At 43.1% G+C, this 24,112-nt stretch overlaps 1 protein-coding gene across 1 annotated transcript in view; it reads left to right on the forward strand.

Annotated features, from left to right (window-relative positions):
- MRAS (muscle RAS oncogene homolog) overlaps window positions 1–24,112 on the forward strand; it is an 84,272-nt gene that overhangs the window by 29,868 nt on the left and 30,292 nt on the right. The window contains exons 4-5 of the mRNA XM_068126421.2: window positions 16,268–16,421; window positions 19,609–19,708. Coding sequence (XP_067982522.1) covers window positions 16,268–16,421; window positions 19,609–19,708 — 254 coding nt within the window. The remainder of the gene's footprint in view (window positions 1–16,267; window positions 16,422–19,608; window positions 19,709–24,112) is intronic.

A 24,112-nucleotide genomic window follows, 5' to 3' on the forward strand; every position in this document is an offset into this window, starting at 1 on the left:
CTCAAAGTTCACTCGCGACGTTCGCTCGACCACGCTCGCTACGGAGCTTCATGCCACGCGTCTCCCTCCACCTTTTTTGTCACGCCCTCTTCTTCCTCTTCTCTCCTCGTCTTCCGGTTCTCGATCCGGTTTCCTGTTTCATTTAATATATTAACCCTTTTCGCCTTTTAACAACAATAACCTTACCTTTTAACAACAATAATCGCCGTTACCTTCAAACCCCAATAATAATAATAATAATAATACATAACCAGAAATGTTTCAAGTAGATGAAAACCACAACCACGGAAGTGTCAAATCCGTAACACTTCCCCCCCTCAAGAAAGAAAGTTTGAACACCGCAAAAACTTTCTTTACAGGCCAACTCCTTGAACAAACAAAAGTAAACTCAACCCAAATCATCAATTCCCGTGAGCAACAATAATCGATCTCCCAAAATAAAGCGACAAAATTTCACACAACCCCCAGAGATTTCCAAAGTTAATGCACTCTGGACAAAGCATCAGCAACGACAGTGTCCCTGCCCTTTACATGTTCAATTTCCCAGTTAAACCCCTGCAAAGCCAAACTCCATCTCAGCACCCTCTGATTTTTTTTACTTTTAGTTTCTTTTGAATGAAGGTTAAGGGGAGGTGATCAAAAATCCAAAGTCAAGCAAATCTACAGCACTTTTCCCGGGAGGCCGAGCTGAGAGCCAGGTTCCATGGTGGTTGGGTGGTGAGGCCTGGAAGTATTCACTACATAGACGCCTTTAGGAACGTGGAGTTCACGGTTAATCCGTGTAGGAAAGTTCACTACATGGACGCCTTTAGGAACGTGGAGTTCACGGTTAATCCGTGAAGGAAAGTTCACTACATGGACGCCTTTAGGAACGTGAAGTTCATGGTTAATCCGTGTAGGAATCTTGGCTCGGCTGCTCCGCAGCATTCAGTGCTTCAACTCCTCCGAAGTTTCCTAACAATCACGGTTGGACCGCTTGTCACTGTAGTCACATGAATAGCGGCCTCCTTCTTGGCCACTACTCTGATAATCCTTCCTTCGGGAGCTGCCGTAACTCTGGGAGCCTCCATAATAATATCGATTGCGGCCACCACCAAAACTACTACTCCGTTGTCCTCCTCTGTGGCCCCCTCGACACCTATGAAATGCCTTCCCTAGCGTTATGGTCCGATCCTCCAACTCCTTGCTATTCAGATCCTTTTCTGCATCTCTGGCGTCCTTTGAGTTTTCAAACGTGACAAAGCCAAACCCTCTTGACTTTTGTGTCTCCCGGTCTTTTATCAGCAGCACTTCCAAAAGCGGTCCATATTTGCTGAAGGCAGACTCCAGAACATCTTCCTTTGTTTTGAAGTTCAGTCCCCCTACAAAGAGCTTGCCAATATTGCCTCCATCCCTGACTTGCGTGTGCTAACACTTAGTTTCAGGGTACTTCCTCTTCTCTTCAGGGCGCTTCCTACTAGGCTTTTCAACAAACATCGGGTTACCAGAAACTTGACCACCGGCCAAATCATTCCCGATAAAAAAAGACACTCCCTCTACAGGAAGAGTGGCTTGTAAACCTACGGTGACCGGTCCTGACACCAAATCAGACTCCAAATGGATGACATGAAGTGGAGCTCTAACACAGCCACCAATCCCCTGTAACCGAACACTATCACCAGTTGCCGTCTCCTCTGACAATGGCAAAATGCCTTCAAGCATTAAAGATTGATGTGCTCCTGTGTCCCTCAATACCCTAACAGGTCTCGGGTTAGTCGAGTCTCCATCCAGTGACACAAACCCCTCTGAAATAAATGGTTGGTAACCCTTTTGAGGGCGATTTCTCACATTTGCCATTGCATTCGGAGTGGTACTAGTCTGACTCCGCTCCTGATTTTGCCTTCCCATAGCATAACATCAGGACATCAAGTGTCCAGGTTTATTGCAAAAAGCGCAAGTAGGCCCGGAGGAGAAAGTCGTGGTTTGTCTCGTGCCCCCCGGAGGATACGTCTGCCTTGGAACTGTTGTCTTCTGATTTCTAGAAGTCGTGGTATCAGAGTGTTCCTCTCGAGGCCGCCCCCATGAATTTTCGTTCTCCGCCCCTGATGTACCATAGCTCCCCTGGCTAAGTCTAGGCGAAAAGTTAGGTTTGTGGAACCGCATCCTGTGTGTTAAGGCATAGTCATCTGCCATGGTTGCTGCCTCATACAACTTTGGTACTTTCCTTTCCTCCAGATGTACTTTAATGTCCTCATGAATTCCTCCACCAGGATCAATTGTCGCAATAGTTCGAAGTCTTTCCCAACCCCTTTTGAATCACACCACCGATCAAACATGGTTTCTTTCATTCTGGCAAACTCCACATGGGTCTCACTCTCCCTCTTCCTGGCATTCCGGAATTTTTGCCGGTAAGCTTCAGGGACCAATTCATAGGCTTTGAGAATGTTTTTCTTCACTATCTCATAATGTGCACATTGGTCAATCGGTAAAGCCGAATAAATATCTTGAGCTTTACCCACCAGAACACTTTGCACTAACATGGTCCACTGGTCCAGGACTCCTCAGGCCATTTTAGCAGTTGAGCCACTTTCTCAAAGTGTGAAAAAAATTTGGCTACCTCCTTTTCATTGAAGGGTGGAACCAGCCTCACATGTCTGCCAACATCCCAGGTGTTCCGACTAGGTGTCGAACCAGTCGGCATGGATGGTACCTCTCCCCGTTCTTTCATTAAATCCAGCTCCTTGAGTTTAATTTCCTGCTGAAGCGCCATTTCACGTTGCTTTAACTCCCTTTCGGCTTTTCTCTCCTCTGCTTTTTTCTCTTCTAACCTTTCCTGGAGTTCTCGTTCCTGTGCTGCTCTTCTTTCTTCGAGTTCTCTTGCAACTCTCCTTTCCTCTGCTTTTCTTTCCTCGAGTTGTCGTTCCTGTGCTGCTCTGCTTTTTTCGAGTTCTCTTGCAACTCTCCTTTGCTTTTTTCTCTTCTTCGCTCGGACCTCCAAGCTAAAATGTCTGGCCAATACCATGAGTTCCGATTTTAATAACGCTCGGAACTGTGCCTCACTAGGGGTCACTGCAAACTTCTCTGCATCAAACTCCATGGTTACTATCCGTTAGCACCTGTTAACCTTCACACAAGAAATTTCCCCAAAAAAAAAATATTTTTTTTGGGGGTTTTTTTGAAAAATTTGGGAATGTTGGAAAATATTCCAAAATTGAAAAATTTGGGAATGCAAGGGAATTCTTTCCCGGACGAAATTTAGGGATTTTTTTATTTATCCCGGACGAGCCCCCAATTTCTGTTACATGTTCCTCCCCGACCTGGTCTCGGTATACCTCCGAACCCCGAGAGGAGCCACGGCAGAAAAATATGTTATTCCGTGTCAAAATAAATATTGAAACCACACCAATGGTTATCAACAAACCAATAATATATTAAAAATCACACAGGAATAACCTTACAACAATGATAGCAATCAACAATACAATTGATATCTTAAGATGGTACCATCTGTTAAGGTAACGTAACTCACTGCACTCCCAGTGAATGGAACAGAACACTCCTCAATGTCTCTATAACTCAAAGGTGATCCCGGCGAAGAGGCGATGAGGTGAAGAGGCGATGAGGCGAGTAATGAGGTGAAGGCAGAGCAAATCCACAGCAAACTGGTGGCGAAAAGGGAAATCCCCGAAGGCGCGAACCAGACGTGCACATTCACAGTTCAATCAGCGAACTGCAGCGTAATCTTCGAATTGCCGCTTTGTGCACACACATCCCTGACGAACGACCGGAGGGTGAGACAAGCTGACGCCGCAAAACCTTTGTCAGTGAACGACGCGCGAGGTTTAAAATGGCCGACGGCTCTTACGTGAGTCGAAGCGACCTGGCGGGGAATTTTTCGAAACCTCAACGCCTATACCTGGCTACGCAGGTTTTTAATCCTACAGCGATAACACCGATCGCAGGAAATCCCTTTCAAGGACTCAAAGTTCACTCGCGACGTTCGCTCGACCATGCTCGCTACGGAGCTTCAAGCCACGTGTCTCCCTCCACCTTTTTTGTCACGCCCTCTTCTTCCTCTTCTCTCCTCATCTTCCGGTTCTCGATCCGGTTTCCTGTTTCATTTAATATATTAACCCTTTTCGCCTTTTAACAACAATAACCTTACCTTTTAACAACAATAATCGCTGTTTCCTTCAAACCCCAATAATAATAATAATACATAACCAGAAATGTTTCAAGTGGATGAAAACCACAACCACGGAAGTGCCGAATCCGTAACACCAAACACGATGGAATAATATTTACTGATTATGAACAGTGATGTGGCTTTTGTTGAAATTATACGTACCAGGAAAGAGTAGATCAAATCCTGACAAACTCTTCCTATATAAACGTGCGGCTCCGAAGGAACACGGCAACATGTGCAAAGCGACTGAGAAACAGGTGTATTGGCCGCTTCCGTGTTACAGATTTGGCGCGCACTCTTCACACATAAACGTGCGCCTGAGAGAGACGTGTAGCGGCCGCTTCCGTTTTGCAGAATTCAATCTTTTTTCAAAATGGGTGCCATGTACTGTTTAGATTTTGATGATTTGCATGTGATATGATTTAACGGATGTTTATATGAATTGTTTAAAATAAAAGTCTTCAATTTCTGATATTTTGCATTTTCATTTGGGCCTCCCAATTGAAGCCTCGCCCATAGGGCGGGTACCGTTGCTAGTAAAAAATAAATCTAAAGGAATCTAAGGCACTTCACTCCAGACACAATGACAGATGGGGAAAGGGACTAAATACCGGGTGACTTATTTGGGTGGTGGGGACGTTGATTTTAAATGAGGGGTTGGTGGTGCTGAAGCTGCCACAAACAGGTGGGATGAGTAGTCGATGTGGAGGTGATAAGGAGGATGAGGCAGGACAAGGAACAGATAAACAGATGACTAAAATAGGCACAGGGTGAAGGCAGGCAGGCAGGACGACCTCCATAAAGCTTAGAGTGCGCTCCAGAAAACCACCACTCCTCAGGCTCGACTACAGCACACTTGACTCTCCTCAGAGTGCGCTGCAATTTCCTCAGATCCCCTAGTTCTTTTCACAATGCCCTCTGGTACACTGCCGATTCTCCTCAGAATAGTGATCTCCTTGCTAACCTCTCCCCTCCAAAAGCCTCTCCTCACACCACCCTCCCATTTGCAGGGTGTTTCCAAAAGATTGATACAACTTTGACTTCCTGCCGTTTCTTTGTTTTTTGACCTTTACCGTTTTCCTTTTCACGGTTTTTTGTTTTTTTGTATACAGAATCGAGGCTCGTGTAAGAGCTAACACATTGAACATGAAAACATGCACAGACACATAAAACATACAATGAAGGGAGCGGGAGACAAGAGGGGGGAGAGAGAGGGAAGCACACAAGCACAACAACAGAAGAGAACAAGGATGTCGGTAGATCTGTGGAAGGTGGAGGGATGGGGGAGGAGGGAGGGGTACACGGTATAAAGCAAATGAACACTTCTAGGAATTTCATGAAAGAAGTTGGGGATTGAAAGAGGCGGATTTGGGGTGTTTTAGCGGGGGTAGAAAATATCAAGGTTTTGGATGGGGGAAGATAAGAAATGTTGGTGAACAGCTGTTTTAAAGACCTGGAGGGAGGAGAGGGATTGAAGAGAGTGTGGGAGTTTGTTACAGAGGAGGGAGAAAAGAGGAATGAAGGAGTGAAGGTGAGCAGAGAGTCTTGATTTTGGCCGTTTCACCAGAAGAGGGTTGCTGGCAGATCTTGTGTGTCCTGCAGGAATATTTGGGGGACAGAGCACAGACAGAGCAAGGGGAGCAAGGCCGGAGAGGAGTGGGTAGAAGACAGAAAGACCACCTACCTGCCTGCGGTGAGAGAGAGAAAGGCCTTCAGAATCGGCTTCATCGCGGGAGATTCCAATGATTCTGGATGCTTTGGTTTCAACCACGTGATGCCGAGCTTGGTGTGAGGCAGGAGCACCAGCCCAGAGAGGAGAGCAGTATTCCATTTAGCTAAGGATGAAAGCTTTGTATGTGGTGAGGAGCTCAGAAGTGCCAAGAAAGGACTTCACACGACAGAGGATGCCCAGTCGGCGACTGGCTTTGGAGGCCTGCTTGGAAATGTGGTTTTCCCAGGAAAGATCATGGCAGATAGTGAGAACCAAAAGCTTGAGTGGCAGAACCTCTTCAAGAGGATTGTTCAGAAAGTAGATGGGAGGGTTGTCCAGACGGCCTTTTTGGAGAGACAAAGTGAGAGTGTGAGATTAGTCAGGATTGAAAGACTTGTTCCATTTGTTTGACCAGTTTGTGATATTGTCCAGGTCTGCAGAGAGTGAAGAGGCTGCTGCCTGCCGATCTGAGGGTTGAGATATGGAGCGGCAGAGAGTGGAGTCATCAGCAAAGAGATAGAGAGGATTTTCCAGAGAGTCGGAGAGATCAGTAATGAAGACCAGAAAAAGCACAGGGCCCAGAACACTGCCTTGAGGAACTCCAGCCTGAACAGGAAGCGGAGATGAGAGAATTCCATTCAGGGCCACACGTTGACTGCGAGCAGAAAGAAAGTCTGCAAGCCATGCCAGGAGGTTTCCATGGATACCATACGAGGAGAGTTTGGTGAGCAGGGCGGGGTGCCAGACCGTATCGAATGCATGAGATATGGGAGCAGGCTGACTGGTCTGTAGTTGCAAGGATCTGTTTTGGCACCTTTCTTGTGTAAAGCTGGAATGTTGGCTGATTTCCAAGCAGATGGCAGATGACCTTGAGCAAAAGAGAGGGTGACGAGTATTGAGAGAGGGTGTGAAGGAGCGGCAGAGCAGGATTTTAGGACCCGTGGGCTGATGCCGTCTGGTCCAGTTGCACAATCAGAGTCGAGTTTTGACAGAAACTTCTCCTGCTTGTCAGAAGAAAAGGACACAGAGTCCAGGAGCAGCTGGGTTCGACTGGGTAAGTTGGGTACAGAGAGAGATGGGTTTGGGACCCAAGATTTTGAGGCAAACACAGAGTTGAGGCATTCGGCTTTGTCACGTGCGGTGTCAGCTGTGTAGCCATTTGAGGTAAGGGAGGGGATGGAGGGGGGAACAAACACCAGAAACAGATTTGAAGAGACGCCACCAGGATTTGAAGGAAGGAGACAGGTTTGAGAGTTCAGTCTTGAGAGTAGAGAGATAGCGTTTCCTGGCTCTCCTGAGGGTAGACTAGACACGCACTTGTTCCGAGCTTTGTGAAAGGAACTGAGATTTCATTCAGTTGGATTAGCCTTCCAAGAGGCAAAGCAAGTTGTTTCAGGCCAACTGCCTCACCACAAGATTCATTGTACCATGGACGGGAGGAAGGGTATGACAACTGAAGACAAGATGGGATAAATCTGTGTATGAGAGAGAGATGTTTACTTTGGTAGAATTCCCAGGAAGAGTTGATGTCAGAGGCAGTAGAGATGGGAAACCAGTCGAGATGATTGATGGCTGCTTGAAGACCATGCCAGTCGGCCTGATTGAAATGCGAGACTCATCGCTGATGAGGAGGCTCTTTGAGAATGGCCAGAGAGATGTCCACTTCAACAAGCAAATGATCAGAATAACCGATTGGAGCAGAAGAAGAGCAGCAGACATTTGCAGGGAAGTTTGTCATAAGCAAGTCTAGAAGAGAAGATGCTCCGTTGACTGAGATCCGGGTCGGGAAATTCACAGATTGTGTCAGTCCCAATGAGTTGCAGAAGTCCTTTGCTGAGGTGCCATGGCTGGTGAGAGAGGTACCCACAACCAGCCAGCTGGCATGATGACAGTTGAAGTCACCACCGATGAGGAAGAGAGAGTTGGGATGAGTGGATATAAGTTGGTCCATGTTGTCAGACAGCGATATGTAAATGGAGTCATCACTGTTTGGAGGACGGTACAGAACACATATGAACAAAAGGTGGGAGCGGAGAGGAAGCCATAGCCAGAGGTACTCCTGGGGGTGGGGGAAGAGAGGGCAGTGCAAGGAGAGTGAGAAAGAGTTTTTGATAAAGATCACAACCGCACCTCCAGGACAAGGCTCAGGTCTATCATACCGGAGGAGGGAGTAACCAGGAAGAGATATTAAGGAATCGGAGACATCTTGAAGGAGAAAGTTTCTGTGAAGCAGATTACATCTGGTTTGTCAGAAGCAACCTGTTTGGAGAGATCAAACAGGTTTGAGTGAAGTCCCCAGATGTTTAAGGTCCATACCGTTAAGGAAGAGGGAGGGGAGCATTGGGTGCAGGACATGGGAGGGGAGGTGTAGAGTAAGATGAGGGGTGAGAGAGGGAGGTAGGGAGAGCTGTTGATGGTGTGTCAGAGATTGCAGAAGAGCTTGGAGAAAGGGAAAGATGAGGAGGACAAAAGGTTTGATGGTGTTGAGACGAGGCACAGTGAGGGGTTGTTTGAGGGGGGAGGGGGCTGAGCAAAGTATAAGGTTGCAGGAGGTGGGGATATGAGATGGAAGGGAGAGGAAGTGGGGAGGAGGCAGCTTTGAGGAGGAGGGGGGAGAATTGGAGAAAGATGGTAAGGGGGGGGAGATTTAAAGGGGAGGAGCGGGGGGTAGTTTTGAAGGGGAGGGGTGAGGGGGGAGTTTTGAAGGGGAGGCGGGAGATTTGAAGGAGAGGGGCAAGGCTGGAGTGTTGAACAGGAGGGGCAAGGTGGGAGGAGTGATGGGGGAGTTTTGGGGGGGAGAGGTGAAGGGGGAGTTTAGGAGGGGAGGTGTGAATGGAAGTTTAGGAGAGGAGGGGTGAGGGGGGAGTTTAGAAAGTGGACAATTTATGACAAACGAACATTTATTACAAACTGGGTTTGTTGTGATTTTTCAAGTTAGAGATCCGTTTGAAAATGATAGAGGAGGGGTGGAATGAAGGTGAGTTTGAGAGAATGTCGAGAGAAAGAACTAAGAGATTGAATTTTTTTTTGAAGGAGAATGAATTGAAGAGGAAATTGAAAAAAGCCTTTTAAGGGGCCAAGTGGGATAAAATGCAGGGTTTTACACGCCATCAAACAAATGCACAAATCTACACTCACAGACAAGGTACCCCCTACAAACCATATATCACTGGAAAGCTGACATTCTGGAGAATACAAAAATTGAAGAATTGAGACAATACACCTTCAAATAAGGAAATTACATTTATTTTCCTCAACACAATTGAAAATTTACATTTTTGCATTTTGTCAGCAAAATTGTAACCCTATACAACTAACTCAGGCAATCTACTTTTTTTTCCCTCAGTTTTACATATTATAGGGATGTCCTAATATTTCAATGATGGCTTTTCTTCAAATCAGTTTATTTCAGCTGCACATTGATTATTTTTTGTAGAAACAGAAAAAGGTGACATTTTACTTCATAAATTTTTTTAAAGTAGGGGTATCTCTAAAAGCTATCATTAATTCACTCAACACCTCAAACCTGACATTCTGACCAAATTTGAAGAAATTCTGATTAGTTTTTGAGTTATAGCAAGTTTATGAATATTCATGAGAGCACAGATGTTTCTGAAAGAACATACATCATAGAGTATTTTGACATGAAAAAATGAAAAAAATATTTTACTCAAATTTTACCACACTCGGCCCCTTAAGTGGGAAGAAAAACAGCGTGTTGTAATATACCACTGAATAAAACACTGCAGGGGAAAGTTTAAACATATTTAAATAATATTTAAACAAAACCATGAAAAACCATCTGGGAAAAGTCCCTGAAGTGAGGGCATGCGTGGATCTGAGAAAGAAGGAGAAAGGGTTGAATGATTATGGGGGAAACTAGAGTTGGAAAGGTGAGTGTCAGCTGGAGAGGTAGAAGAAAAAGGAGATAAAGGGGGCGGGGCGAGACAACAAGCACGTGGGTGGGGACCACGGACCGTGAGAAGAGGAGATAATAAAGTAATTTTTTTTTTTTTTTGTATTTAAAAGGTTAGACAAAGGGTAAGATGTTCGGGGGAGGTAGGGGGAGAAAGGAAAATCAAAGAAAACAGCAATAAAGGAAAGAAATTAAATTTACAAAATACCGACGGGGGGAGGGAAGCCTCAAGGTACCAGGCCGCGTACACGGTACGAACACAAAACGACTACACACATGTTTGTGCGAATTACAAACCAAAACTAACTAGAAACACACAGTAACACATACACAGTAAATTAACAAGTGGAAATTTGACAGACACGAATGGGAAAATACTTAAACTTTGATGACGTGGAGAGCTTGGAGGACGCTTCCTCGCTGGAGGAATCGGAAGAGGAAGTCCCGGTTTGGTGGTGTTATTGTGGTATTTGTTCCCTTGGATTGCTAGCTCCATAGCTCAACTATGCCATTGACAGTGGAGCAGAAGACAAAAGTGGTGGCTCTGTGGTATGAGACTAAATCATATGTAGACACCCGCAAGAGGTTCTACCTGAGGAGATCACTGAGAGGTACCTGAAAGGGCCTAAGGTCACATGCTTCTGCACCTTCAATGTCAGATGGAGAATGCTAGGACCTTACTGGTTTGAGAATGACAACAGCAGGATGGTGACAATAAACGGTGAGCGCTACTGGGCCGTGCTCCCGAAGTTCCATAATGATCTAGCCCAAAATGTCACCCCAGACCAGCTCAGCATGACCTGGTTTATGCAGAATGGTGCACCCCCGCATACAGCTGGTGACACCATCACTTTCCTGCAGGAGCTTTTCAGAAACTGCCTCGTTGCCCTGGGTACCGTTCAAGACTGGGCACCCCATAGCCCAGATTTGAACCCTCTGGACTACTGGTTCTGGGGGGCTGCCAAGGGCTCTGTCTACGTCAACCACCCTGTCACACGATGATCTGAAGCGGGTGGTGTCAGACTACCTCCAGGCAGTGCCACATGAGACATACAGGAAAGTTGGACAGAAATTTGGAGTCAGGATAAATGCCTGTCTGAACGATGGAGGGGCACACATCGAGAACGTCAATTACAAGGATTTTGCGTAAATGACAATTTCAGACCTTGGGCTCTCACTCACTCCAGCAGTGACTTACTGCAATAGCAATCAGTGATAGAAAATACCATGTCATAAGCTTTCAAGAAATGTTTGGTTCACGTTCCTGAAGTTTCTGTTTCTTTTTAAATAAATGTTTAAAGTTGTATCGCTCTTTTTGAAACACCCTGTGTGTATCCTCAGAGAGAGAACATTCACGGAAATCCCGTCCCCTGCAAACTGCTTGTACTTGCGAGAGAGTTTTATAGCCAGTAGTAACCGGGAAATCTCTCAAACTCTGGCGTTCTTTCTACATAGGTTAACGGCTAATTCCGACATAAAATGTTACCCTTTTATACAAATCAACGTTAATAATAAATATTTCACCATAACAAAAATTACATGGTCATGTATAACAAGCAATACATTAGTATCAAATGTGAGGCATACAAGCATTAACCTTCAAGGGCTGTATAAATACTCCACCTAATCCAGACACAAGTAAGGCATTTTTGATGTACAGTGCTGTATATATTGTCGTGTCAAGAGGTCCGTTGACGGACCGCTTTCAGCCGAAGGTCTAGGATCTGCGGTCTTACTACTTACGATTGATTCCCTAAGGATCACCCAAATGACAACCAAAATGTTTATTCACAAATTGACTGACACTGGGATAACGAGACAACAGTACTCAGACGGATCTGGTGCACAAAGACAGACAATTAGGGAAAGTAAGACATGAAAAACTGAACTTACACACAAAAATAAAGAAATAAATATCCTACTAATAGTGCCAAATTATTTGAACATAGAAGTACAAAGGGGAACACAGAGTCGAGTCGGGCTTGAGACAGGGTTAGTAAAAGACCACTGTGCTAGTTGGTGGCATGCGGGTCTTCATGGTGTGATGAGCGATGACAGGATACGAGGGGATGGCGATGAGAGGTGATGTTGTGCAAAACTCTCCACAAGGTCCTTCTAATCAGGGTGACAAAAACAGAGGGGAGAGAGATGTTGTCTCTCCAAAGGTCCAACTCTGTACTGCCTTGCAGACATGTCCTTTCTCACAGGGGGAGCCTTTCCAGCATGCGACTGGTCCTATCATTGATGGCCCGCTGATGTGGGCAGCGCTTTCGTAGTTCGGGTCATCCCTTACTGTGGGACGGACCCTCAAAAAAGTGTTCTACCCCTCTCCAGGACTCCACAGCCAACTATGCCACCATGCCCTGCGATCTGCAGTCCAAAGAGTTTGTGATGGTTTCTTTTTGAAGTGCCGGGTGCCACAAATCCTCCACCTGGCTTCGCCTGTTACAGGAGGTTTTACATAACAATCTTGCGCTAATCTGCTTTGTGGTTTACCTCGTTACACGTTTAACCTTACGACTTACCTCTACAGATATCTAATACAATCTGAGTAATTCTACCCTATTTGATCACACGGTCCTTACTATTCTTAACACTATATATCTATGGAACCCCCCCCCCCTTACCCCATCCCCCCTTCCATGTAAGAATATATATGGAAAATAAATAGGTTGCCATGTCTTCGACGATGCTGTGTACCCTAAATCAACACTTTATTCTATGGAACATTTTGTACAGCCCTCGTATTAATGAGTTGGTCTTTTCAAGAGTTAACATTCTTATTTATAGGAAGCAAGCTCTTGTGTAAACACAAGTTTGACCTGAACAGTGTTTTCCAAATTAGGCTGTAGTGTTTGAAGCTAAACTGTTTGCTATGAAAGGAAACTTTTGTGATCTTGTGAGCAAACGTTTGTGAAAACAAACTGCCTATTTGGTCTAGAATTTAACACAGGCAAGCTTTCTTAAAAACATGTTTTTTTTGGTCATAGTGGCAGCTCATAGGCTATTGAATCCAATGTATAATTTGCAGCTATTTTTTGGGGGTGGGTGGGATTGTGGACCATATTAATGGTACAGACTAGTATTGTGTTGCTCTGCTTCGTAATTGTGATGTGAATAATTATGAGCATGACAGTTGGGGGAGCTTTGGGAGGGGAAGAGGGGGTGGGTGAGAAATCTTGTTGATTTGTTTCATTATCATCAACATGGACAAAACATTCTCATTCTGGAGAGGAACGACAATTTGTATGAGACTATCCTAACTAAGCCAATGGTATCCATTATCAATGAAACCAACAGGTTGAATATGTAGTAGGATTTGATGTGAACCGAGTTTTCAATTTGAAAAACCACAAATTATCCTTGAATACAGATTGACTTTAAAACGTCAACAACCTGGAACAAGGCTATATTTTACGTAGCATATCATTGCTCCAACATGGCTCTGCTCAGTGGTCTTTAAATTTTGCTCATCTATGCATAAAAATAGGACCATGGGTCCTGAAGCTCACCTGGATCAGGAGCAACAGCCACTCAAACCTCCCACAAGACCCCCTCAGACCCTGATATTTTAATGCCGTGAACAAACTTTGGTACATCATGGGCGATGAAAGTTGTGATCAAGTTTCATCAATACCTATTTTTTTTGAGGGGGATGGAGGGGGGGGGGGTAAAACCCCATCCCCACCAACCCCCTTCTGTAGACCCCCTCAATTAGCACATATTTTGATACGGTCAATACACCTTTGTTAGGCATCAGATATGCAGCTTGTAGCCAAGCTTCATTGAAACCGTGTGTGTAGTTTCGGAGAAGAGAGCAAATACCTATTTTGAAGGGGGTCATCCCTCCCCGCCCCCCCCCCCCCCCCTCGACGTAGACCCCCTCAATGAGCACAGATTTTTATGCAGTTAATACACCTGCGTTAGGCATCAGATATGAAGCTTGTGGCCAAGTTTCATCAAAATTATGTATTTGGTTCAAGCGATAATGACTGAAGTGTTTACAGACTCACTCACTCACTAACTTACCTACGGACACTGCTTGATCGCACACGTTCACTGGACTAAAGTCCAGTTGAGCTAAACACCGAATAACACGGTCCGTCCACAAAGCTGTCCTTGAAGCCTTCAGTGCAGCCATGTGATTATTGTACACCACACCTTTCCTTTGCCATCTCCAGGCGCTGCATAACGTCATTGCCGGGCACCGAACGGGGCTCGGCAATGACGCACGCTGAAAGGGAGTACTCAGTTTTTTGTTTGTTTCCTTTCTTGTTTTCTTTCTTGTTTGTTTGTCTGGGCGATATCTCAGCCATCCTTTGAGCTGGGAAGCTGAAATTTCGGCACAATAGTGAGCAAGTACTTTGTCAAAAAACGGTATTTTTTGTTTTTTGATTAATCAATTAATTGATGAGTTATTTAATTATTAGCGATTATTTAAGTACTTAAACATTTCCTTTCTCTTTTAGCCATTATCTCAGGCACCTTTTGAGTTAGGAAAATGATACTTAGACATGCCAATGACCAAGTGATTTGGCTGTAAAATATATTTTTGATTTATTGATTAATCAATTAATTGATTCGTTATTTAATTATTAGCAATTAATTAAGTGCTTATATATTTCCTTTCTCTTCTGGGCATTATTTCAGGCACCTTTTGAGCTAGGAAGCTGATATTTGGCCATGACAATGACGAAGTGATTTGGCTGTCAAGGCTATTTTTGATTTATTGATTAATCGATTAATTATTTGATTAATGACGAAAAAAAATTTTTTAAAGTTACAGATTCGGATGTAATGGTGGTGGTTTATGTGTTCTGTTAGGCAATTGATTAATTATTTAATTTTTTATGATTATTATTTATTTATTTATTTCCATTATTAATCATTTATTTATTTTCTTTCTCATCTGGCCAATATCTCAGGCACCTTTTGAGCTAGGAAGCTGATATTTGGACATGACAATGACCAAGTGATTTGGCTGTAAAGGGTATTTTTGATTTATTGATTAATTCATTAATCGATTAATTATTTAATTATTCGATGAATGACTTCATTAATTTAAAAAATTTAAGTTACAGATTCGGATGAAATGGTGGTGGTTTATGTATTATATTAGCCAATTGATTCACTATTTAATTTTTTTATGATTATTATTTATTTATTTTCATTAATAATCATTTATTTATTTTCTTTCTCATCTGGGCAATATCTCAGGCACCTTTTGAGCTAGGAAGCTAATATTTGGACATGGCAGTGACCAAGTGATGTGGCTATAAAGGATATTTTAGATTTATTGATTAATCATTTAATCGATTAATTATTTATTGATTAATTATGTATTGATTAATGAATTAATTATTTAATTTTTTATTAATGACTTTTTTAAATTACATTTCTAAAAGATACATCTTCGGATGAAGCACTAGTGGTTTAGTTATGCTATCAGCCAATTGATTAAGAAAATATTTTATGACAATCTTTTATTGATTTTAATTTTGCAATTAATAAATCAATTATTGTACACCTTTCCCTCCCAATGCAGTCTCTTTGAGCTGCACCACTGTATTGCTGGGCGCCAAAGGCACCCCGGCAATGCCGCGCTGTAGGATATTTAATTATTTGGCATGGGGGCGGTGTACTTTGAATGTATGTGTACTTGTATTTCTTTTAATCATGTACTGCTTGAAAGTCAGTTGCATCCTGTTTATTAATGACGTACATCTATTAATTACGTACTTCTAATAATTACTGTTTGAACATCGGTTGCATCCTGTCTATTAATTGCATGCGTCTATTAATTATGTACTGTTGGACTATACCTTTTGACCCTTTAGAATGCTGAGACCTCTTCGACCTTTGGAGAGCCTTTAAGTCCCCCAAGACCCTTAAGACCACGAAGACCTAAAAGATCCCAAAGACCCTGAAGACCCAAAATACCCTGAAGACCCCAAATATCCAAAAGACCCAAAAATCCTTAGTTAAGACCCCAAAGGCCCATAAACCTTTTCGACCTATTCGACCAACCTGGACCCGAGACCATTTAGAGCTTTAGACCACTGGGACCTTTTTAGATTACAAATAAGTTACAAATAAATATCACTAATATTACAAATAAATCTGTACAAAAGAAATGTTTGTATTATGATTGGTGTAAATCATGACAACACAGCTACTCAAATTCAGTCAGGCCATTATCCTTTGGGCGACGTGTGGTGTGGTGAGGTGAGCGTAGCGAGCTGATCCATCCAAGTGCAACTTAAACAATGAGCTTGTGTGCATACTAGCAAAGCCGAAAATGCACTTGTGCAGAAAAACACCAGAAAATGCATTTATGAGAAAATAGGTCAAGAACCTCATGTTGCTGCTCATTGAACATGCAGTTGCTTGTTGATTATGGGCTTAAAGTTTGATTGTGTTACCAGGTGGCACGCTTGACTCTAACTACATTCCTGCCTGTGTGTTTTCATGGTAGTACTGGATACAGCTGGTCAAGAGGAGTTCAGCGCCATGCGTGAGCAGTACATGCGCACCGGTGATGGGTTTCTCATCGTCTTCTCAGTCACAGACAAGACGAGCTTTGAACACGTGGACAAATTCCACCAACTCATCCTGCGTGTTAAAGACAAGTGTGTTCTTTGCCAATGACACGGCGTATTTTGGACAGCAATCAAATACGTTCCAGTTTTCCATGTATTTAGTGGTTAAAACCTGAATTGCAATTGACCTAGACTGTCATTTCCTCCAAAGTGCATCTTTAGCCATTGTACTGCAGTTGGAATACACATGGACAACTCACACCACAGTGATGCATTTAACCAAAGCATACCTATTGAGGGGTGATTTTATTATTGCACCCTAATTCTGATCCATGCTCTTTATTACCCCCAGTAACATTTCTTCACCCAATGATCTTACCTGCTCGGTTCAGTGTTTCCTCCTCTCCTCACTCTCCTCTTTTCCCATACGTTAATTCCATGGATGTTTTCCCACTAAAAATTCTATCTTGCTCTTCCATGAGCCTCACTTCTGTAAAGAACAAAAATGGGGAGACGTTTGAATTGTTAAACGGAGAGGGAAAGGTGTGCACATTTGTGGAATAAGGAAGTGGGCAGTTCTCACCATGCTGTGCATCCTAAAATAATTGCAACTTCGTGAAATGTGAGTAACCATTTCCAATTGTGTGTCATGAGGCAGAGTTGTAAACAAAGTTGAAAAAACATTGTTCTTGGTTTAATATTACGTGTGGAATGACTCATTTGCAGTTTGGTTTATATTGCGGTTTTGGTGAAGGGCATGAAATTCCTTTTTCAACTCCCTTTTAATTTTTGAAGAGCCAATTACTAAGACGGGTGGCTTCGAGGATTTGCACACATTTGACGGAAATATTCATAGCAAACAAGTCAAATTACCTTGTGTTTGAAAAAATGCAATACAATTTAGTACAAATAATTTGTTTCTTTTTCTGTACCTCATGACTCCAGACTTTGAGGCAGAATCTATATTATAATAGGCGAAGGTGATTCTGTCTGTCTGTCTGTCCGGGGGTGTGGCTTACTCCGTTTACAGAGTAGCTCCACCCATTCTTGGAGAGGCTTCGTGTAAACAAATATCCACCATTTTATTAACTCGAATAGCTTTGAGGCCTGTTTAGTTAGGCCCATGCTGTCTTTCTCTCTCACACAGGTTTATTTCAATTCAAATTCGATATATCATTTCATTTTTAACAGTCGCTAACATCGTTTTAGACAGTTGAAAAAAAACGGGAAGAAAATCCGATGAAAGTTTCCGTTTATAGAACGAAATGATTTCTCAAAGGCCTGTAAAATAAAGCCCATTCATTGAGTCACCCTCACGATTTTATATCGAATTCACCATCTGATTTAATTTTTATCGATGGTTTTAGACTCGGTGTCAGAAATAATTGAGAACATTCACACACACACGGGAAAATGCAGAGATATATATTTAAAAATCGCGCCACGATGATACACGAAAATACACCGCCTAAAATAACAGTCGGGGAAAATGTCGACATATATTAAAAATTCGCTTTTTCTTTTCCGTTAAGATATATTACTTTTCCGTTTGATGACAGTCGTCACAAAAACGTCAACAATGATGCCGACATATATTTCTTCGTTCTTATTTCATTCAACATTATTATCCGGAAGTAAAGGTTCACGTGTTCATTTCACGTGTGAAAAAACAAACTCCATTTCACGTGTGCATGGACGTGTCATTCACATTTGTAAAATATATAAATTAACAGACGGGAAATTGCTGAGAGATATTTCTTCGTTTTTATTTTATTAGTTATGAGCAGAAGTACCCGGCGGGGGAGGGAGGAGGGAGGGGCACGTACACTTTATACATGTGGGATATATACATGTGCTGTAGGACGTGTGTGTGTGTGTGTGTGTGTGTGTGTGTGTGTGTGTGTGTGTGTGTGTGTGTGTGTGTGTGTGTGTGTGTGTGTGTGTGTGTGTGTGTATATATGTGTGTGTGTGTGTGTATATATGTATGTGTGTGTGTGTGTGTATATATGTGTGTGTGTGTGTGTGTGTATATATATATGTGTGTGTGTGTGTGTGTGTGTGTGTGTGTGTGTGTGTGTGTGTGTATATATATATGTGTGTGTGTGTGTGTGTGTGTGTGTGTGTGTGTATATATATATGTGTGTGTGTGTATGTGTGTGTGTGTGTGTGTGTGTGTGTGTGTGTGTGTGTGTGTGTGTGTGTGTGTGTGTGTATATGTGTGTGTGTGTATATATATGTGTGTGTGTGTGTGTGTGTGTGTGTGTGTGAATAAGAGAGAGACAAAATTGTGAGGAACAGAAATGAAAAAAACGAGATGTGTTTGTGTGTACATGTGTGTGTATGCGTGTGTATATATGTGTGTGGGTGTATGTGTGTTTGTGTGTGCATATGTGGGTGTGCACGCACATGCATTCACATGTTATCAGAAGTAAATACATTGTGTAGATTACATCATTTGTGCATCTGATAAATTGCCAGTAACCATTTTGTGAAACTGCATGTGCAGGTGCAGCATCTAACTCAATATGTCGAAATGTCACACACGTCCATGCCCGTGGGATTCCCACGGGTGACCCCACTAGTACAAAATAATAGGGTTATTTGGGTTTTAAATAGGTATTCTATTCTATCACGTTACCTTCCTTATAACTGCATGTTTGCACTGTTCCACCAAATAACATGGATGGAAGGATGGCTCAATTGGGAACATGCTCACCACTGATCTGTCTCCTCTGGATTTGATCCCCCTGAGATCAAAGTTCAATAAAACTACAGTTCTGATGCACTGCTGACAGGTGGTGGTATATCTAGATTCTAGAAGCATGATATCCTCGAAATGGGAACAAAAAAGCTGGCTGTCTTATTGAGGCCCTTTCTCTTTTCTCATCTCTCTTCTCCAACCCTTATTTTCTCCCCACTTTGTTTCACGCTCCCAAACCCTTCTTCCCCCACCCCCCCATCATTCTCTTGTTTTAGTTTGTAGAAAATGAAATCCTCCCTATGATCTATCTTGGTAATTAATCACACCTTATAAAGTTCAGACTACCAATGTAGCCCATTCGTGCTGGGCTTTTCTTTTTCCTTTCCTTCTTTGAACAAGTTTGCACGACCTCAAGTGCACACTGCATAATTACTTCATGTCGTTGCAATGTCGGGGAGATAATACTTTGGACTTGCTGAAAGTAATACGTTACTTCGTAAGTGAAGTTCCATGGCACGACTGGCACGTGTCACTGTGTGGAAGACTTCTTCACTTCGCTGCACTTTTTGATTGCAGAGACTCGTTTCCAATGGTGCTGGTGGCAAACAAGGTGGACCTTCTCCATCAGCGCAAGATCTCTGCAGAGCAGGGACGGGAGATGGCCACCAAGCACAAGGTACGTTTGCAATTCTCATACCTAAACGTGTTGTGTAATATTTTCTGGCTGGCTTGGTGACCAGTGCGTCATTCGTTACGGTTCATGCGGTCTGACATGAGCCTGGATTTGTACACTCCAACCTGAATAGATGACTGTGATAGTAGCTGAGAGGCAGGTAAAGGGATGCATCACTCACCTTTGAGCTAGTTTGGATTTTATTCTCGACCCAACCACAATCGGTGCTTTTCAGGTTGGGCATTGCATCATTGGGTGTGCTGTCCTTTGGAGGAAGGTCACATCTAGCTAGCTTTGGTTAGTTGACATTAAAAAATAATCCACGAGGCCTTTGGAAAAGTAGACCAATGTGTGCCTGTACCCTGGCCAAATTCCAAATTCCTACCTTATCTTGCAGCAAGAGTGACAACCTTTCTTGGATTGGTTCTTGGCCATGCACACCTTTAGATTAGTGCTGGGCGATAATCGTGCTTTACATTTACCACCGCGATGACGATCATCCATATTTGTAATCACGATATGTGCTGCGCGGTTTTACGCACCTTGAACCCGGATATTGATGGTGTATTGACTGCTTTGAATGGTTAGGTTGTTTAGTTTCTCTCAAAAGATATTCCCGTATTAAATGCAGCTCTATAAAATAAAGCAGATGATATGATATGCAATGTATATTCTCCAAGATGTAATTTAAACGGTACATCATTAAACAATAAACATTTAAACCAACAACCAATTAATGAATGCGCCGAAAGTGCCGCCGATGTTGAAATGGTCGATCCGTTCGAGTTCGCTTTGTCTGTGTAATCAGGTCAAAATACAGTTTAACCCCCAAAAAATTGCTACAAAAGGTTTCTCAACTGATTCTGGTAGGGTTTAGCGTACGTTATAACATACTAAAAGTTTACCAAAGTAGGACCCCCGGAAAAGTGTTTTTTTCAAGATGGCGTCCAAGATGGCCGCCGAAACCTCTTAATGATCATAACTATGTAACTATCAACTCAAATTTGATGATCTTGGTGTCTATTCCTTTGGGGGCAAGGAACACATTAAGACCATTAAAAATGAAAGTGGGCCATTATATGTAACACAAAAATCCAATATGGCGTCAATAATGGCCGCCAACACCTCCAAATGACCGCAAGTCCATAACTATTGACTCAAATTTAATGATCTTGATGTCTATCCCCAGGTTTTTGGGGGCAAGGAACACATTAAGACAACTTTGGATATTACTGAGCTGTTGAATCATTATGAAATTGAACTCATGACCTTCAGCTGTCACCTAATGCACAAACACCTTTGTCCATAGAATAAGTTTCAGAGCGTTCAGTTTTGAGTGTCATCCTCCTGCTCAGTATCGACCTCTTGAGTGTTGTTTGGATTGTCACAGTTTTCAGTTTGGCAAGGGCCACATGCAGCAGTGCAGCGGAGTCCATAGCGTCTGCAGCTGCATCGAGAGGATTTGCATCCCCCCAAACAGTTGCAATGGATAATTTTCAAGAGTTCGTCAGGCACAGCATTGTTTTGGGTCATAATTGGAATTAACTGATCATTTTCCTGTTTCCATCCCCATTCAGTTGGGTTCATTTCATTTGCCATCCCCATCCATACCATAATTTGAAAGTACACACGTTGGCTATGGAATATTGTTGCAGGTGATGTTGGGGGGAGCCGTTCAGAAGTGACAAATGCTTGAGCAGTTGCCACTTTTTTGGTGAAAATGATATGGCGCAGTGATGATAGCGTATCATTAGACTTGCCACCAAAGAGATCAACCATCAGGTCTTTGCCAAGATCTGATATGTCCTCTTGAGATTTGTTTTGAAGGATGAATGCACTAGCACAGGACTTCATGACAGGATCAGATTTCACTAATTTCCGGAAGGCTGACTTTTTTCCGATGCCGAAAATCCTTGAAGTAGAATCACATCCTGAGTAGGCATGTACAAAGAGCAACTCATTGCACACATCATCTCCTGAAGTTTCTTTCAACAGGGTAATGTTATACACTCTGTGTTCTTTTGACTGCTTGTTTGCATCAGAACGGAAGTAGATGATCTCATTGTCTGTTCTGGAGTAATGAAGGAGCAAGATCAGCAAATCTGTATCCTCACCGACCAACGTTGTGGTGCAATGACGGGATCGTTCAACAGTTGCCTTAACGATATCAACGTCTGCATCCCCTGGTGACTGAATGACATGGCATCCCCTTTTAGTTAGTGCTGTGCTGATGAGAGCAATCATGTCTGCTTTGTTTTTGTCACGAGACAAAAAGTCGTCCTTTTTGCCTGCAAACTCTGTTTCTGCAGTGAAACTAACAATAGGGTGCAGGTTTTTTCCTCGTCTCTGATGTGTGTTGTCTTTTATGGAGGGACCTTCACCATAGCCATCGAACACCACTGTCGCTTGTCCGTAATGTCTCACAGTGAAGTCTGCATAAGACTCAGCTATTGCATTATATGAGTCGCCTTTGTTCCACGGTAAACGATGGAGCAAAGAGCCACCATCAAGCACGTAACAATCTGTTTTGGGAATAGAGTTCATCACAGCCTCACTTGATAAGTCCGCAGCATGGTCTCGAATTGCCTGAGCAAGCTGAGGTTTGTCTGCTGTTCGAAGAATGTTCCTGGTCTCAAAGAGGGCTGGAGGGTAGGGGCTTAGTTCATACGTCAAAACCTCTTCAAGGGAAAGATCTCCTGACCTTGACACCAGAAGGAAACGCTGGAACAGAAGGGCAGGATCAATGGTACGATCAGGAGCAATCTTCACAGCAGAGATATTCCCAAGGGTTTTGGCTCTGTCTTTCCGCTTGAATTTGTAAGTAAATGCCGACTTTCCGATTATATCTTCAATGATCTTGTTTCCAACCGATTCAAAGTCATGTACATTCACATCTGGCCCAGCCACTATCCCGTTGACAATGTTTCTCAGAGTAGGATCAGATGTGAAGGGTGAGCAGGCTGCAAGCTTTATCCGAATTTTCTCGAGATCAGATGCATCTCTTTTGATGCGCGCCTCAGTTGAGTCTTTGTGTTGCGGACTTGTAGTATAGGTTAAGTTTGTGAAATCCTGCATCGCAATGTTGTACTCGGATGTTACAGGTGCAGATAAGGTCCAAAGGTTTCGCATGTCCTCGGTCATCCCACTGCCGCGAGTTAGACCACCAGTGCTCTTCAGAGACCTCATCAACGTTTGTTCGATGACAAGATCACTACTATGACAGCTCGTGGGCAATGACAGCTCGTGGGCGAACTTCCTTGAATTATGGCATGACCAACTACCGCAACCTTGCGTCTTGTGTCTTTCCCAACGAACAATGTTTCCAGTGCTGTCCGCAGACTAGTCGGAATGAATGATAGGGCTGAATCAAGTTTTAAATCATCACTACTTGGATACTGATTCGTCACGGTAGAAACCTGAGATTTTATATCACTTCTGATTAACCTAGCAGCAGTTTCAATAATAGCGCGTTTTTGGGACTCTTCATCGCCTTCCTGACACGTTTGCTTGTAGTATGATCTCAGAATCTGCGACGTTTGTTCTCTCATCGTAACAATATCGTCCAAGCCTTCTCTTTCACCAAAAAAAATTGAGTCCTTAAAGCGTTCTTTAAGACGCTTTTTCAAACTGTAATTGTCATACGGTTCCGAATCAGGATTACAAAGATACCCTTTCATTATGAGGCTCAAAGATGTAACAGTTAGTTGTTCCTCACTGTTCAGTTCTAGGTAAGCACACATTTTCTGAAATGCTTCATACTTATCTTCATCTTTAGGACGACCACACTTTCTGCGCTTGGCTTCGGGGGCTTTCTGGAACTCTAAAGGCACAGACTTGAAGGACCGGAAATTTCCACTACACGAATGATGATAAAGTCCGTCTGCTGCATGTAAATCTCGTAAATAGTATTCAATCCGACCCTTTACAGTATGTCCCCAATCATCTGAACGGGATTCACAGACCTCCACAATTGTCTCCACAAATTTGTCAGTCCGTACCCAGCCAAAGTGTCCCTTGTCCAAATCAATTGTACATCCACAGAATACGTAATCCTTTTCACTGTCAAAACCTCCACTTGATTGTCTTGTGGTTATCTTTGGTGGCACAGAACCACTACTTTTCTTTGCAACATGGCTTTTAATGTTTTTATCATTTATGTACTGTTGACGACAGCTTTTATGCACTTTAGTACTGGCTTCAACTACAAGATCGTCCTTCTGCTTTACACTGGCTTCATTTATTCCCTTCGCCCCCTTCCACTGAATTGCAACCCAGTTATCACTGGAATCCTCGATCTCCTCCTTGCAGATTGGACAAAAAGCTTGACTGGCTGTGCTTGCACTCATTGTTGAATCATGTCTGAAAAAGAGAAAGATGAGAATTAGTTATTCAGTTAGATCCAATTCG

This window comes from Myxine glutinosa, chromosome 1 (genome assembly GCF_964187855.1).
Source record: "Myxine glutinosa chromosome 1, kmMyxGlut1.1, whole genome shotgun sequence".
In the NCBI taxonomy this organism is placed as follows: Eukaryota; Metazoa; Chordata; class Myxini; order Myxiniformes; family Myxinidae; genus Myxine; species Myxine glutinosa.